General features: G+C 50.5%; 1 protein-coding gene across 4 annotated transcripts; it reads left to right on the top strand.

The window, feature by feature from the left end:
- The first annotated feature begins 365 nt into the window (after positions 1 to 365).
- ETV7 (ETS variant transcription factor 7) lies at positions 366 to 15,175 on the top strand. 4 transcript variants are annotated; one of them, XM_032203390.1, is made up of 8 exons: positions 366 to 468; positions 2,952 to 3,069; positions 3,324 to 3,488; positions 3,769 to 3,876; positions 4,573 to 4,764; positions 5,624 to 5,766; positions 6,120 to 6,220; positions 7,113 to 7,995. In XM_032203390.1, the coding sequence occupies exons 3-8, from the start codon at positions 3,425 to 3,427 to the stop codon at positions 7,222 to 7,224; spliced, it is 720 nt and encodes a 239-aa protein (XP_032059281.1). In that variant the 5' UTR covers positions 366 to 468; positions 2,952 to 3,069; positions 3,324 to 3,424; the 3' UTR covers positions 7,225 to 7,995. The 4 variants fall into 4 exon arrangements, with proteins under 4 accessions (XP_032059281.1, XP_032059279.1, XP_032059280.1 ...); XM_032203388.1 differs by lacking the exon at positions 366 to 468 and adding an exon at positions 875 to 913; XM_032203389.1 differs by lacking the exons at positions 366 to 468; positions 7,113 to 7,995 and adding an exon at positions 15,050 to 15,175 and having other exon boundaries at positions 1,080 to 3,069.
- Positions 15,176 to 15,222: the final 47 nt, after the last annotated feature.

The following is a 15,222-nucleotide window of genomic DNA, read 5'->3' as shown; positions in this document are numbered from 1 at the left end:
GCCCCAGGCGCGCCCCCAGCGAGCGGCGCTCCGCCGGGGACGCGCAGGCCGCCACCACGCGCCGGGCTCCCCCGGGCCCGCGAGCCGGCCCCGAAAGCCCCGAGAGGCGCGTGAGGGGCGCCTGGGAACCCGCAGGGCGCCGAGCAGACCCCTCCGCAGCCCCCCGCAACGCACGGCGGAGGCCGCCGCCCCCGAGCCCCGCTCACCGCGTCCCCGCCGCGGCCGCTCCCTCCCCTCCGCCGCCTGCAGGGCGGGGCTCGGCCGCCTGCGGGTGCCCGCCGCCGGTGCACGCGGGGCGGGGCGCGCCCCTTCCCCCGCCCCTCCCCAGCCCGGCCCGGCCCGGCCGAGGTCGGAGGCGGTCGCCGAGGGGAGGAGGGGAAAAGCGGGCATGGGAGCGGTCCCCGGCCCGGGGACACGGAAGCCTCCTCCGACCTCCTCCCGGCCGGCCTCCCCGGAACCGTGTTGCGGGTCGGGAGAGGGGACGCGGGGGAGCCCACAGGGTCGCGGGGAGCCGGGGGACTCTGTTGCTGCCGACGGCGCTGTTCGGTGCCGGTAACGGCCCGGCACGGCCAAGGGGCAGCGGCGGGAGCCGAACTTTCTCCCGGGGCGGAGCGGGAGCCCCCGGGTGTGGCGGGGACATGGTCCGGGGGGGCGGGAGGGGAACACGGCCCTGGGCGCTGCCCCCGCCGCTCTCCTGCCTCCCGGCGCCCCGGCTCGTTTCGATTTCGTTTCCCGGAAAGATCGCGCCGAAGCCGCAGCGGCCGCAGGAGCGCGACCCGCGCGCGCCGGGCACCTGGGCGGCGCCGAGCTCCGGGGGGGTGTCGGGGCCGGGGCAGCGCCGAGCCGCGGGGGCACCGGGGCAGCGCCCAGCACCGCCGCGGGGAGCGGCGAGCCGGCGGCAGCGGGGATGCAGGTAAGAGCCCGCAGCCCTCACTCCCCCCGGGCTCGCCGCTGGGGCTGAGGGGCACCTGAAGGCCCGGCGGAGACACCACCCCCCCCCCCCCTCCCCCGCCCTTTCCCGCACCGGGCAGAGACAGGAGCAGCGGGGCCACTCGGTCACTGCCGGCCGGCACCGATCCGGGTGCTGCTCCTGCACACCTGTGCCTGCTTTGCACCGCTCTTCTCCTGGGCTCCTGCTCTGTAACCTCTGAGAACGATATTTCCTCTCGAAGCACACAAATACCATCTCAGAAATATGCTTGAAAACAGCTAAGCAGGAAACAAATACCATCAAACCAACAATATTAAAGAATCGGTGCAAAGTAATAAAATACAAGAACGTGTCTCTTTTGCCCTAGAAATCTTTAGAAGCAAGATAAGTATCAAGCACCTGATTTTTTTCCAGTAAATTTCGTTGTAATGGAATGATGCCAATGGGAGAAAACTAAAATACCTCTTTCAGGCAGCTCTGGACAAAATGCACGGCTAATTTCTTTCACTTTTATTTTTCTTGTAGCTTAAAGCTTATAATGAATCCGAAACTGTTTGCATTGCTATAAAGCGTCTTCAGAATCTTCACTGGTTTTTCTCTGGTGTCCTCATACAATATCATACAACTTCTTGCTTTGCTAAGATCAACAGCTCAGACACAACAGCTAGCAGCGATTTATTTCACCACTATCAGAAAAATTGTTGATGCTTGTCCTGGTGAGGAAAACACCATCACCCTCTGAGATCAAGTTTTGGAGTGATTCGGCTCTTCTTCATGTTTCTCATAAAAAGACTGAGCAGTTAACATAGTTCCTCATAGTCATCTGTTGACAATGCCAAAATACAAAGCACTCTGTCAGTAGAAAGAACCTGGGGAATCTCCAGCTGTTCCAGGCACCTTGATGTGACCCAAGCACTGTCGCCCTGGGGGTGACAGCATGCTCGGTTCCTGTCCCCCATGCTCCTGTTTTGGGATCACCAGCTTCGCAGTTAAGATGTGCCCAAGCACCACTGCCTACTTTCAGTATGCACTGGGATTTTCTCCACCCCTGGGAGTCCAGGGCTCAGCTCCTTTACAAAGCGGTTGCTTTATGCACCTCTGAAAATCTGCCTGAGGGTGTACTGAAGCACCCAGAGTAGGCAACTGTTTCAGAAAATAACATTTGCATGCAAAATTTTTAATTTTCCAGAGAATGATGCTGAGCAATTTCTGGGATTCATGTTAATAGACTTTTGAGGGGAAACGTTATCTGCGTGGCTGCCAGTAATATTTCAAGATGCAGATAGGGCTGAAAGCAGGACTGGAGTTTCCCGGATGGAAGTGTGAGGGCAGTATGGGGGCAATGCCACCTCCCCAGCCCCGCAGAGGTTCTGAGGCTGCCTTTCCCTCCAGTGCTGACTATTTCTGAGGGCTCCGGGAGCATCTCAGCTCTCGGAGAGGCTGGGGGGCTCCCTAATGAACAGCTGAGAGGGCTGGAACTTGACAGCAGGAGAGCAAGATGAATGGTTGTCTCCCAGTGAGGTGGCTATTTCCACTAATGTCCACATGACAACTAGGGAAAAAAATAAGAGATCTGTTCATAAGGCATTTTCAAGACAAAAACCTAAGCTTAATTTTCACAACTCTAAAGAACTGAAGTACTGTCCTAAAACTGCAGGCATCTGGTGAGCATCAGAGGAAGGTCTGCCAGTCTTGGCTTCATCTTCTGCTTCCCTGCAGCCATAGGACAGAGGTGGCTGGGAGCCCACACTTGCAGCCTGGATGAGGACAGGTCTCTCTGCTAAAAAAAAGAAAGGAAGGGGAGAAAGAGGAAGGGGGTCTCTGGCTTCTAACACTGTCTTGGGCAACGAGAGATTCATTCTGGGGCTGGTAGAGGAGCTGCAGATAGTGCATCACAGTGCTATGGGAAAACAGATAGAAACAGTCTGAGCAGTGTTTGCCATGGTGGAGGTCTTTCCAAAGCAAAAGCAGGACAGCTGGGAATTTCCACCCACTGATGTGTTTAATCTCTTTTCCCCAGGGTAAGGTTACAGTTGGTTCTTCCAGCTCGGTTGTTACAGCTTCATTACCACCCCAGTACCACCCCAGACACACAGCAATCAGTGAAGGGGAAATCTTCAGGCTACCAGGCAGGCTGAGTGAGTAGCTGTTGGGCACGTCAACCCTGCTTAAAAGGGAGCTCCCACAGGGTGGGACATGGTGGGCACAGCTGTGGCATCCCACTGTCTATATCCCTGCTGTCTAGGCTGGGATATAAAATGGGCCAATCCTCCAGGTTCATTTCCTTGGGGATATTTTGGTCCATGTTAGAGGGGTAGTTTGGTGATGGAAAAGATTTGTGTTCCACACTGCCCTTCACCAGTTTTGAGGATGGGACTGCCCCTTGTTTCAGGAATCCAGCCCTCACTGTGGAGCAAGGACGATGTCATCCACTGGCTCAGATGGGCAGAGAAAGAGTATTCCCTTCGACAAACCGAAGAAAGCAAGTTTGAAATGAATGGCAAAGCACTGTGTATCCTTACCAAAGACGACTTCAGATACCGAGCTCCTAGCTCAGGTTAGATGAAGAAGAAGGGTGTGAATGAGGACTGAGAACAGCACAGGCTGAGGTGGGCTGAATGGTTGCTGGCAGAGCTGGTGTTAGCTCTGTGTGGCCAGTTGGGTGCTGGAGACAGAGAAAAAACTCTTTGCTTTAACTAGATAGACTACAAATTCTTTGGGATGGGGAATAACATCTTACTCTGCAAGTACTGAGGAAATATAAGCAACAATATTACATGAGAGAGTCCCTACTATAAAACAAGATCATCATCTGAGCTCACATTCCTTCCCTGCAGGTGATGTGTTATATGAATTACTCCAGTACATTAAGACTCAAAGAAGAGCTCTGGTGTGCAGCCCTTTGCTGAACTCACCTTTCCAAGAGGCCAGGACCACAGAGGAAGGTATGATGGAGAATGGTGGCTGTCTATGAAGCAATGCCTTCCCTCAGCTACCAGGAACGTTTTGGGTGTCACGTCAGCACACACCTGGGGTTTGAAGCTCAGCCAGCTGAACCCATCTCACAGTACCTAAGCAAGGCAAGTAGGACATACATGATGATAGCAGCTAGCTCCAACAAAATCCAGGTCATTGAGAAAATTCACAGTGAACAAGCAGGTCTGAGATCAATTTACAGGTAAGAATTATTTTTGGTGGTCACTAGGTGAGTCTGTGGTGACCACATAAGGCCATGGCCAGGGTAGGGAGTCTATCAGCAGGTTAGGGTCTGGTTTGGTGGGGTCAGTAGCTGGGTAGGGTCAGTTTCAAAGAGAGCCATATGCTTGTGTTCCAGCATATTCCTTTATTTTAGCTTTTCTTTTCCTTTAAGGAATGTACATCCTGCCTTCATTGCACCTGGCACCTCCTCTAATCTCTCTGGACCTCTGGACCTCCTCTAATCTCTCTGGAGCTCATTCTGCTATTGCTTCTGCCTTGGAAGAGCATTGGACTTTTATTAGCGCCTGCCTTATCCAGCTGGGCTGGTGCCTGGGCTGACAACTGACCCAGGTCATCCCCAGGCTTGCCCTCTCTGCCTGTTTCAGGGCTTTGAAAGATTTTCTGAGACCCACCATAACGTAGCATGGGTTTTTCTCTTGAAGGGGTGGACTGTGGTGTGGAGGCTGCCCCGGTTGCTCTTTCATCCTGCCTGGGTCACACAGAGCTGTCCTCATCCCGCAGCCGTGAGGAGCCCCTGAACCTCTCCCATCACAACTCGGAGGGCAGCTGCAGGGCAGATTCCATCTGCTCATTTCCTACAGCCCTGTCAGCGCCAGTGGATGGGAAAATTGCAGGTGAATATGATTTTTTTGCCTCATTCCTTGGGAAAATGAGACTGTGCTTCATCCCATCTGCCCATCTGTCTTCCTTCTATTTATTCCGTGTGTCAGTGTGTGAATCATAGAATCATACAAACATGAGGTTGGAAAGGACCTACAAGGTCATCTAGTCCAACTGTCCTATCACCAATACTGCCCACTAGGCTATTAAATCATATCTCATAGCACCTTGTCCAGGTGCTTCTTGAACACCACGAGGGATGGTGAATCCACCAACTCCCTAGGTAGGCCATGCCAGAGCCTGACCACTCTGAGAGAAAAAGTTTTTCCTTATAGCTAATCTAAATCTCCCCAGGCGCAACTTGTGTCCATTTCCTTGAGTCCTATCATTAGTTATCTGAGAGAAGAGGCCAACCCCCTCTTCATCACAACCTCCCTTCAGGAAGTTGTAGAGTGGAATGAGGTCTCCCCTGGGCCTCCTCTTCTCCAGACTAAATAACCCCAGCTCCCTCAGCTGCTCCTCGTAAGACTTGTTCTCCAGACCCCTCACCAGCTTTGTTGCCCTTCTCTGGACACACTCGAGCACCTTGATATCCTTCCTGTAGTGCGGGGTCCAAAACTGAGCACAGTACTCGAGGTGCGGCCTCACCAAAGCTGAGTACAGTGTGCATCTCTCAGTACCTCAGTACCTGAAAAGCAATAAAAGTGCTGTACATGAGCTCTGGGCTCTTCTTGTATTTACTATCATTGCTAACACATTTACTGTATACATAATTTACTATTATTGCTAACATCCTGTTGCTGACCGACCTCCACTGGAGCACAAGTGCCTTAGTGTGAGCTTTGTGACTGTTTCTTGTGTGCCACCTCTCAGATTGCAGGTTACTGTGGGATTACGTATACCAGCTCCTCTCTGACAGCCGCTATATGCCCTATATCAAGTGGGAAGACAAGGAAGCCAAGGTCTTCCGCATCGTTAACCCAAATGGACTTGCCCAGCTCTGGGGGAACCACAAGGTAAATGCAGTTGAGAAGAAACTTGTCATTTCTGGGATTTCTTGTCACGTTCCTGACCTGGTCTTCACAGACAATGGCATAGGGACTGGGGAGGACGAGACAGAAAGCAGGCACAGGGCTACAGAGGGACACCAACCTCCTGGTCATTAAAGGGGGAGACGATATCATCCCCTGAAAAGCAAACCATGGTAGCTGCCGAGCTAGAAGCAAACTTGGGTTAGAGACCCATGCTAATGCTTGCAATGCCCAAGAAACCACCTTGAATATCCTACACTTGTTCCTCCTGCAGACAGACTCAAGGCAGATGTTGGTGCTTGCTTTTACTCAACCTCTGCAATTCTTTCTCCTTCCAGAACCGGATGAACATGACGTATGAAAAGATGTCACGGGCACTCAGACATTACTACAAACTTAACATCATCAAAAAGGAGCCGGGGCAGAAGCTGCTGTTCAGGTGAGAAAACAGATCAGAGAAATAGTGTAGATGGGGCATAGGAAGGTGCAGTGCTCCAGATGTTGCCAGCTGCTTCATCTCTATGGATTCTTGATGGTCCAGAGCTGAGCTGAGCTGAAGTTGAAGCATCTTTGCTGTATGTCTGGGGAAAAGCATGGGAATGTGGGCTGTCCTCTGGGTTTATGGTGCTGGAGGGGAAATCGGGGCTATTCCCAGCTGGTCTCATGCTGCTGTGCATACAGGCATCCAACAGCAGCTGTGTGCATCTATCTGAGAGCTGGAACAGGCCTTCATGTTGAGATAAAAAGCTTGGGCTGGTTTTGATTTTGTAAAACCTCAGTGGTTGCTTTTTGATTTCTTTCTTTATATCCTCTCCTGCAAATGCAACACGCTGGCAGGTTTGCATCCAGGCTGTGTCCTGTACAAGTGGGGAGCTGGGATGCTTGTGATCCAGATCCCATCTGATCTGCTCCCTGTGGGCTAGCGATCTGCCCAGGGATGAGCTCCATCTGCTGTCCTTGGTGGGGTCCGGTTGGTGCTGGTGGAAATGTCCCTGAGCCCATCTGAGCTGCACATGTCCCTCCCATTCTCCATTGACATCAGGTCTGAAGTTCACCTCTGAATAGAAGAGGTGGAAATAAGTCAGGAGTCTCCCATTTTCAGTGCTGGCTGCTTCTCTGGGACTATCCTGAGCTTAAAATGCCAGTGCTGGATTGATGTCTGCTGTGCTTTGCCTCTGTGGGCTCCATGCATCCTGAGGGCAAAGCAAGAGCTGTCTTGGGGATGTCAGACACCCTCCAGTAAACTGCAGAGCTCAGCTGGTGAGGGCAAGGACTCCAGTATTTGCAGCCTGGTTTGGACATGCACTTAAAACAATTAAAATGGATTTCAGATTTCTGAAGACTCCTGGGGAGATTGTCCATGAGAAATCCAGCAAACTGGAGCAGCTGGAGAATGAGGACCATGAGGATCTCAAAGAAGACCCACTGGAGGTTTCATCATAGGAAGTCTTTGAAGGTTGCATTTGCAGTGCTTTGCAGAGGGACTTGTTCTCTGCTGGGGAGAACCAGCATCTCCTGCTCTCCTGGACAGAAGGCCACAGAGGTGGTCCTGAATTTCAAAACCTGCCTTGAGCCATAGCTGTGACATCTCTGGAGCTTCACCAGCAAAACACACCCAAAAACTATCCCCAAGCCCAGAAAGCACAGTTGAAAGTGTGTGCTGGTCTTCTGCTCACTGCTTCTTCCTCCTCTGGCAGAGACAATGATATTTTTGTTCTGTAAATCTTGATGCTTGTCTTTAAGGTCCAAATGTGCTGCTAAAAACTTCTTGGTTGTTGCAGCAAGATGTGTCGAGCAAAGAGCACTGGAGCATGTGCTCTGGGTTGAACATCTGCCAAAGCAAGTGGTGACCCTGAGTGTGGACGTGCTGCTCTGAATTTGAGATATTCCCTTGATTTGAGATCAGACTTACCTTGCAGATATGCTGTAGATTGTAATCTGCCTCCTGTAGAGCTACTCCTGTGGGTAAGGATGGGAATGAGCTGAAGTATCTGCCTGGATCAGGCCTGGTTGGAACTTCAGGCTATGCACTTTGTCTTGTTTTGACTCCCTTTAACTCTTTCACTCCATTTAATAATGCTTTTTGTAAGTAGCTAACTAAATAATGTGACAAGAAACAGGCCAGTAATGTACACAATCACATTTATTGTCAGACATGATATTTACTTTGAGAACGAAACAGGAATACCTGCAACCCCAGGTATTGTTGCTGAGTGCTGGAAGGAGCAATGTGCATGCATTTTTAAATCTGAAATTATCCAGTGATAGTTTCAGATTGCTTTCAGTTGAGGAGATACAATCCTGTGACTCTGCATGGCTGAAAATACTACATCTTTCTGGTTGAAGTTTTGAAACTGAGAAATGCAGGCCTTCCTCATTTACCCAGAAAACCAGCTCTATGAACAGACTGCAAGTAACTGACTCCTGTGGACACCTGGGTTTGTCCCTGAGCCTGGCAGCCCCCAACATGGGGTGCAGCAGCTCTTGGGTGAACACTGCACCAACACATGGTGTTTTATAGCTGTGTGGACAAGCACAGAGACACATTGTGAAGTATCAGCCACAGAACACAATGCTAGGAAAATGCTAGGAGTTCCTTCCAACACCTGTCTTGCACCAGTGCAGAAATAATCCTGCTGTCTTGCATCATTCCTCTGGCTGCGAAGTCTAGGCTGCTGTCTCAGGGCTGCATTGGTACCATTTTGGGGGCAGGAGTGCTTGTCAGTGGGTCTGGGAACTAACAGCTTTGTGACTGAGTTTTCCACCAAAGGTATTTGTTGCCATCCTGAAACCACAGCCCTTTTTGCTGTAAATTGGTGGTACTTCTCTTAAGTATCTCCATTAACTGAAACCTGAAGATGCTGGTGGGCTGCATCCAGCAGGAGATAGTGGTGGGACATGCAGCGGCTGGTTGGCAAAACATCCCTGCTCCAGCACAACACATCTCCAGATACACTGCCTGCAAAGTTTCACTTCCAGAAAATTCAGCAGCTTGTCAGCAAAACACAAGTGAAACAATGGCAGAGAAGGAAATGAGAAGCTCTGTTGGGGTAAAGGAGTGTTAGCCTCACTGCATTTGTGAGATGCTAGCTAGGAAGGGATGCCAAAACCTCTGCTAGGAGCAAGGACTGGAGGTCATATGGCACCAACCAGGCTGCTGCCTGGGGATGCACCACCCCAGGGAGGTGTAGTGAAGCACCCCAAGCTCACACATCCTTGCACAGAGGCTGTGTTTTGTCTCAGTGAAGGCTAAAACCAGGTCTTGGGGTGAAATCCAGCAGAGAGTCAGTGTAAGGCCTGCCCACCTATGAGGGACAGCTTTTGTAGGAGAGCAGACTTCGTTCCCTGGAAACTGTCCCATCCTAGCCATGTGTCACTCCTGGGCGCATTTTTCCTGATTTTTCTCCTAGCATGACATCCCACCCACTTTCTTGCTATGAAAACAGACCTGATGACTCCCAAGCAGCCCACTGCTTCTCAAGTTTGTGTGGGTGGCTTTGTTGGAACTGGTGGTGACCCCAGTGCTTGTGCTGTGCTCACAGGGAGCACACATGTTGCTGCTTTTCACCTGTTCCTCCAGTGATGACTAAGGATTCTGTTGGACTTGGATGGGGATTTCCTCTAAAACCTGGGAAGCTGCCAAATGCAAACAACACGCTGGAGTGATCTTGGAAAGCAAAAAGCAAAGTGCACTTTTGCAATGACAAGCTGCTTCTCAGCTTCCAGGAAGTATTTGTGTCTGTCCATCCTAGAGCATGTGGCCACTGCTCTTCTTCCTGCAATAAGCAGAGGTGGGATGACTGTAAGCACACTGCTTTCCTGGAACAGGATCCATCCTTTTTGGTTAACGGCCCTGTAACTGCTGCTTGTGCTGGGGCTGTTTGATGTGGGCGTGTGAGGAGGGAGAGTGCACACGAGTCGGAGACTCGTGGCTGTAGTTCAGGGGTGGTGACACACAGGTGGGTGTCCCCCACCAGCTTTGGTGCCCACCAACCTCTTGGATAGAGGCACTGCACAACTGGGCTGAGAGGCTTCCATTGAGGCCATGAGAATGCCACACGCTGGCTGTGTCCTTTTGCTAACTATGCCCTGTGTGGGGAGAAGTGGCTGCCTTCAACACTCACTTCTTGGTTCAGGTCCAAAGCTGCAGACGTCTCTGTGCCCAGGTGGTTAGCTGTGGCTCAAAGGGACCTTTGTGGTCCGTGGGCCATCCTCTCACTTAAAACGCAACTGCCACCAACACCTGGTTGGGTGAGCCATGCTTTTGGCTATCCAAATCTTGAAGACCTCCAAGGCTGGTGATCCCCCACCCCTCAGGGGTACCCATGTGAAGGTGGGACAACTCTCGCAGAGGAAGCTCTTTCTGATGTCCAGCCTCAGCCTCCCCAGCTGTGGCCTCTGTTTGCCTTGTTGCCAAGAAATTTGGGGGGTTTCATTCCAGAGCACATTGTAACCCTCAGCACCTTGCAGTTTCACCTCAGGAATTTGTTCCCTCATTTTAATGTTGGTTCAGCTTCATCTTGAATATTGGGCATAGTTTTGGGGCGCACAGTATGAAAAAGATGTTAAGGTCCTTGAAAGTGTCCAGGGGAGAGCAGTGAGGCTGGTACAAGGGCTGGAAGGCATGTGCTGTGAGGAGAGGCTGAGGGCATTCGGGTTGTCTGGACTGGAGAAAAGGAGGCCAAGAGCCAATCTTAGTGCTCTCTGCCTCTCCTTGAGGAGGGGAGGCGCAGAGGGAGGCACCAGTCTCTGCTCCCTGGTTGGCACTTGTGGGATGCATCGGAACAGCACAGAGCTGTGCCAGCAGAGGTTCAAACTGGACACTGGGAGAAATTTGTTTACTGTGAGGGCAGTCAAACACTGGAGCAGGCTTCTTGGCAAGGCAGTTGATGCCCCATGCCAGACAGTGTTTGAGAGGCATCTTGGTAGTGCCCTTAAATAACATACTTTAACTTTTGGTTAGCCCTGAAGAGGTCAAGCAGTTGGACCAGATGATCTTCGTAGGTCCCTTCCAGCTGAACTATTCTATTCTATTCTATTCTATTCTATTCTATTCTATTCTATTCTATTCTATTCTATTCTATTCTATTCTATTCTATTCTATTCTATTCTATTCTATTCTATTAAATAATCCAGTTTCCTTCCTGCTGTATCTCCATACCAACCCCAGCATTGCACACTCCCTCCATGATGTGACCTTTCATAATTCTCTCCTGGTTTTGTTGAGAAAAGTGGACAAACTTGGATCCAGACATTAAGATCTTTCCTCTCAATTCTGGGAATGGGCTTTTGATTTGTCTCACATTTCCTGCGAATATCTCTTTCATATGCATCTGTCCCATTTGTTTTGAGCATGTCCTAAATCTCAGAAGGGGCCTGAACTTGCGTAAAGGTCTGGTTCCTGAATCACATTTCAGGTCCAGATTTTCCCTAAAGTTGCTTTGGGTGGCCCATCTCCAGGATGTGTCCAGGAATACAGGTACAAAGAGGAAAAGCTTGTAAGAGGTCATAAGTCAGTGATGATTCCCCATTTAGTCATGAGAAGTCCTCCATGAATGGGGCCAGCATGTAGATTCAGCCTTGGATATCTCCAGCAGCTCCAAAAAAAAGATGGCCAAACTGTGCTCCATTGCCAGAGTAGATGTGGCTGTTTGTTATGGGGATGTTGCAGGGAAAAAGCAAACTAAATTGGTTGTGAAAGTCCTTCTCAGCCATAGTGGTCATATGCCATGGGGTTCCTAATGGGCAGATTAATTATTTATCAGCAGGTGATGTTGATACTGGAAAACAGAGCTGGGTATTTCCTAATGAATGCCAGGCTGAATCATAAGTGTAGGCTAAGGAGAAAAGGAGGGAAGTGGTCTGCGTTTCTTCAAACAGTGAGAAATTATGGCCCAGAAAGTTTGTAGAAAGAAAACTAAGGAAAATAATCCTGGACCCATTGAATTGCAAGCTAGATCAGTTATCAAAAAGACCATTGAGACTGTCAGACCAGGACAGCATATTATCCTAGCTGAAAGTTGGAGAAAACAAAGCATTGCTCACAAGGAAATCTCACTGTGGGATTTTCCAAAGTCAAAGTGCTAGCAGTCACGCAGGTCACTGCCACCTCCCAGCAAGTGCATCCATGTGTGGCACCATTGCTGTAAGCTGCAGTGCGAAATATTGCCATCAGATGGCAAAATAGCAATGAAGATGGCAAGCAGCAGCCTGCCGGAGGGAGCAACTGGTACAGGTGAATCTGGTGTAACCAAGACTGAAGATTTTTTTGTCCTGGGGGCTGGTGGATGCTGGAGGTGCAGAGCTGTGCCCTGCAGCTTCACCCCAGGAGATGCTCTGTCCCTGGACAAGGCTGACAGGGAGCAAGGTGGGTGCAAAGCATTTGGATCACAAAGCGGGTCCTGTTTCATTTTTTAGGGTAGGTGAGCAGGCAGTCTGAAGAACCTTAGGGTGGGTTTCAAGGACACTGCAGCCTGCTCATGGTTGGCATTTGGAGAAATCTTGTTAGCATTGTGCCCCAGTGTGTCTGCACTCATACATCAGCCCATGACATCCACTTCCCTGGGGTGTGAGTGGGGAGATCTGGTTGCTGTATTAAGCTTCCATTTCCCTGAAAAAGTTGTGGCTTCTCCTTACAGAAACAACCTGGAAAAGCCCTTTTAGGCCATAACACAAAAGAAAAATAAAAACAATAAACAAGTAAAATCCACCAAACAGCTGGCTCAGATAGCTGGTTTCAAAGGCCAGTGCTTATGCCAGGTGACATGAATGTTTTATGCTATTTTGCTGCTGGCTATCAGAAGGAAATTGTTTTCCTCTCCGGTGAAACTCACGCACCTGGAAGTGCCGGCCGCACTCCTGAGTGGCTGCTAAAAATAGGGTTGAGTCAGCTGGTCATCAACCTGGCTATAAAATAGGCAGCTCCCGGGGGAGCCTGAACACCCTTAGTGCTTACTACTGTGGAGCTTGTCTTGACATATGTCTAGAAGGACAGAAATACTGATGGAAAGGTAAATACTAAAAGAGCAGATAAAGAATGATGTGGCCAAGGGGCTGGAATCAGTCAAAGCAGAACAGGGTTGTTGCTCTGCTGTGATTAAATCTATTTGAATGATTTATTACTAGTGCTAGCTTGGGTGGTTGGTTGGCTCTGGTGTTGCCTTGGTTTAATGAAAGTTGTCTTCTTGATCCAAAAAAATGGCCGACCTGTGGTGGGCAGGTGTGCTTGTGAATTATGTTTGCTCATCTGCACTGAGCAGCTCTGGGTGGTCTGTACGGCTGAGCATGTGGGATTTCCATGTGCCACTCAGCAGGGGAAAGTGGTTTGGGTCTGGTTCTCTGAAGGGTGCAGAACCAGCACAAAGCACAGGAGTGGCTGGTCCTGTTTTAATTTTTTAGCAACCCTTGTTTCAAAAGGAGATGCTCAAAGATCTGGGCTTAGAGGTTGTTTAATTTTTATTTTTTTTTTGTAGTATGGCAATATGTTGCAATGGGAAGATGCAGCAGCATGGTGTCTGGGTTACACCTGTGCAAACCTGGCAGCCCCTCTGGGACCTGCTCAGCTTATCCTTCCCTCCATACAGTTTCACTTCCTTGATTAGCAGTGTCTATAGCCCATCATAAAACCTCAAGTGTGCTGTCTACATAAACAGCACTTAAATAACAACTATAAAAGGGGTTGATCATTTACCTGGAACAGAAGAACCCTTGGACACCCAAAGCACTCTTGGATTGCAGTCCTAGCCAAAACAGTGATGATTTCCATCATGTTCAATCTGACTGCAAAACCAGGCTGAAAATGTTGTTTTCCTTCACAGCAAGGTGCAGGCTCTGGCTGCAGAGCAGCAGCCATGGGACACAGGGCGACAGCTGTCGAGGACCATCCTCTCACTGGACAGGCAAGGGGCCAAAAAGGTGCTGGAGATCTATGTCAGGCGCTCGTTGAGTTGCTGCGAGAACCCACAGGCACCAAAGGAAAGGCTTCAAGAGGGAGCCAGAGGGCGAGGGAGGAAGGCTTTGGGGCTGCAAAGGTCAGAGAGCGACTTCTGCAAGTATTCATGTGCCAAGCTCAGCCTGAAGAAGGACCAGGAAGAGGCACCCAAGGTGCTGGAGCTGGAACAGGCTCTGTTCGAGGAGAGCAAAGCATCAGCTCCTGGGGAGGCTTCAAAGGAGGAACAGGAGACCAAAAAGAAAAGCACAAAAATCTCCTCCCAGGGCAAAACCCAGCGCACCTGGTTCAAAAGCTTCTTAAATTTCCTCTTTAAGAAGAGCCCTGAGGACCAGAAGGAAAATGCAAGACAGAAAGCAAAGGAAAAAGATGCCAAAACTCCTTACAGCAGTAAAACAGAAGGAGCCAGGAAACCCAGAACCGACTCAAGCATGTCCCCACCACTGGGCAAAGTTCCCAGGAGGAGACCCAGCCTCAAGAGGGTTTTCTCCTTTAAGAAGCATGCAGAGGAGGAGCGGGGTGAGGCAGGGGTGAGGGCCAAGCGCCCCAGCTGCCTGCCCCTGCGGCATGTCCAGGGACCAGCCCCCCCAGGTGGGACCCCCACCCTTGCCCTCACCAATGGGACCTCAGCTGTTTTTTTTCGGGGGGGAAAGCAACAGCAAGTGTGGAGCGCTAGTTTCTAATCCTTACTAAGCATTGCCCACATGTTGCTTTATGGGGCATTGGGATTGGATTTGCAGGGCTTCACACTTGACTTGCTGCACCACGAATAGTTCAAATTTGCCCATGTTGAAGATGACCCTGGGTGAGGTGCACCAGCTTGCATCATTGCTGGGACTCATGAGTGCAGCCAGTTAATGCAACCTGCTCCATAGTGATTATCTGTATGCAGGTTTTATCCATACACAGTTTTTATCTGTGCACAGGTTTTCCCCCTGTAGCAAATGAGGGATATCATGATTTAGTTTAAATCCGCATTTGAAACCAGAGATTGAATCTGAAACCACCTAAGGGCCATCACTTGTTGCTTTTGCTTTGCTGCAGGGAAGGGTGGGAGCTGCCATGGCAGTGACACCCTCATCTCCATGCTGAGCACTTCCCAAAAAGCTTGCCAGGGGATCTTTGTGAAAGCCTGGTTGGTTTGGGGCCATTGCAGAAGCTCAGCTACAGTTCAGGGAACACAGCGCATGGTTCACAGTGGCATGTGCTGACCTTGCGTGGACACAGGCACCATGCCAGCAGTGTCTGTGTTCCCCTTTCTATCAGTTAGTGATTTGGCCAAGAAAAATCCCTGATTCTGAACATGTGTTCTTCTTCCAGCAGAGGCAGAGCAGCCGGATGGTTACTACACGCGGGTCTCAGAGGAGATTGGGCTGATTGTGCAAGGCAGTGAGAGCCGAAGCAACCGGGAGCATGGGAGCGAGCAGCTGCTGAGGTTGGGTGGTGCCGATGGGGTTGGTGAGTGCTGCCCTTTGCATATACAGAAAACAGTA

Source organism: Aythya fuligula, chromosome 25 (genome assembly GCF_009819795.1).
Source record: "Aythya fuligula isolate bAytFul2 chromosome 25, bAytFul2.pri, whole genome shotgun sequence".
Taxonomy (NCBI): domain Eukaryota; kingdom Metazoa; phylum Chordata; class Aves; order Anseriformes; family Anatidae; genus Aythya; species Aythya fuligula.
This window is presented reverse-complemented; position numbering and strand designations above follow the sequence as displayed.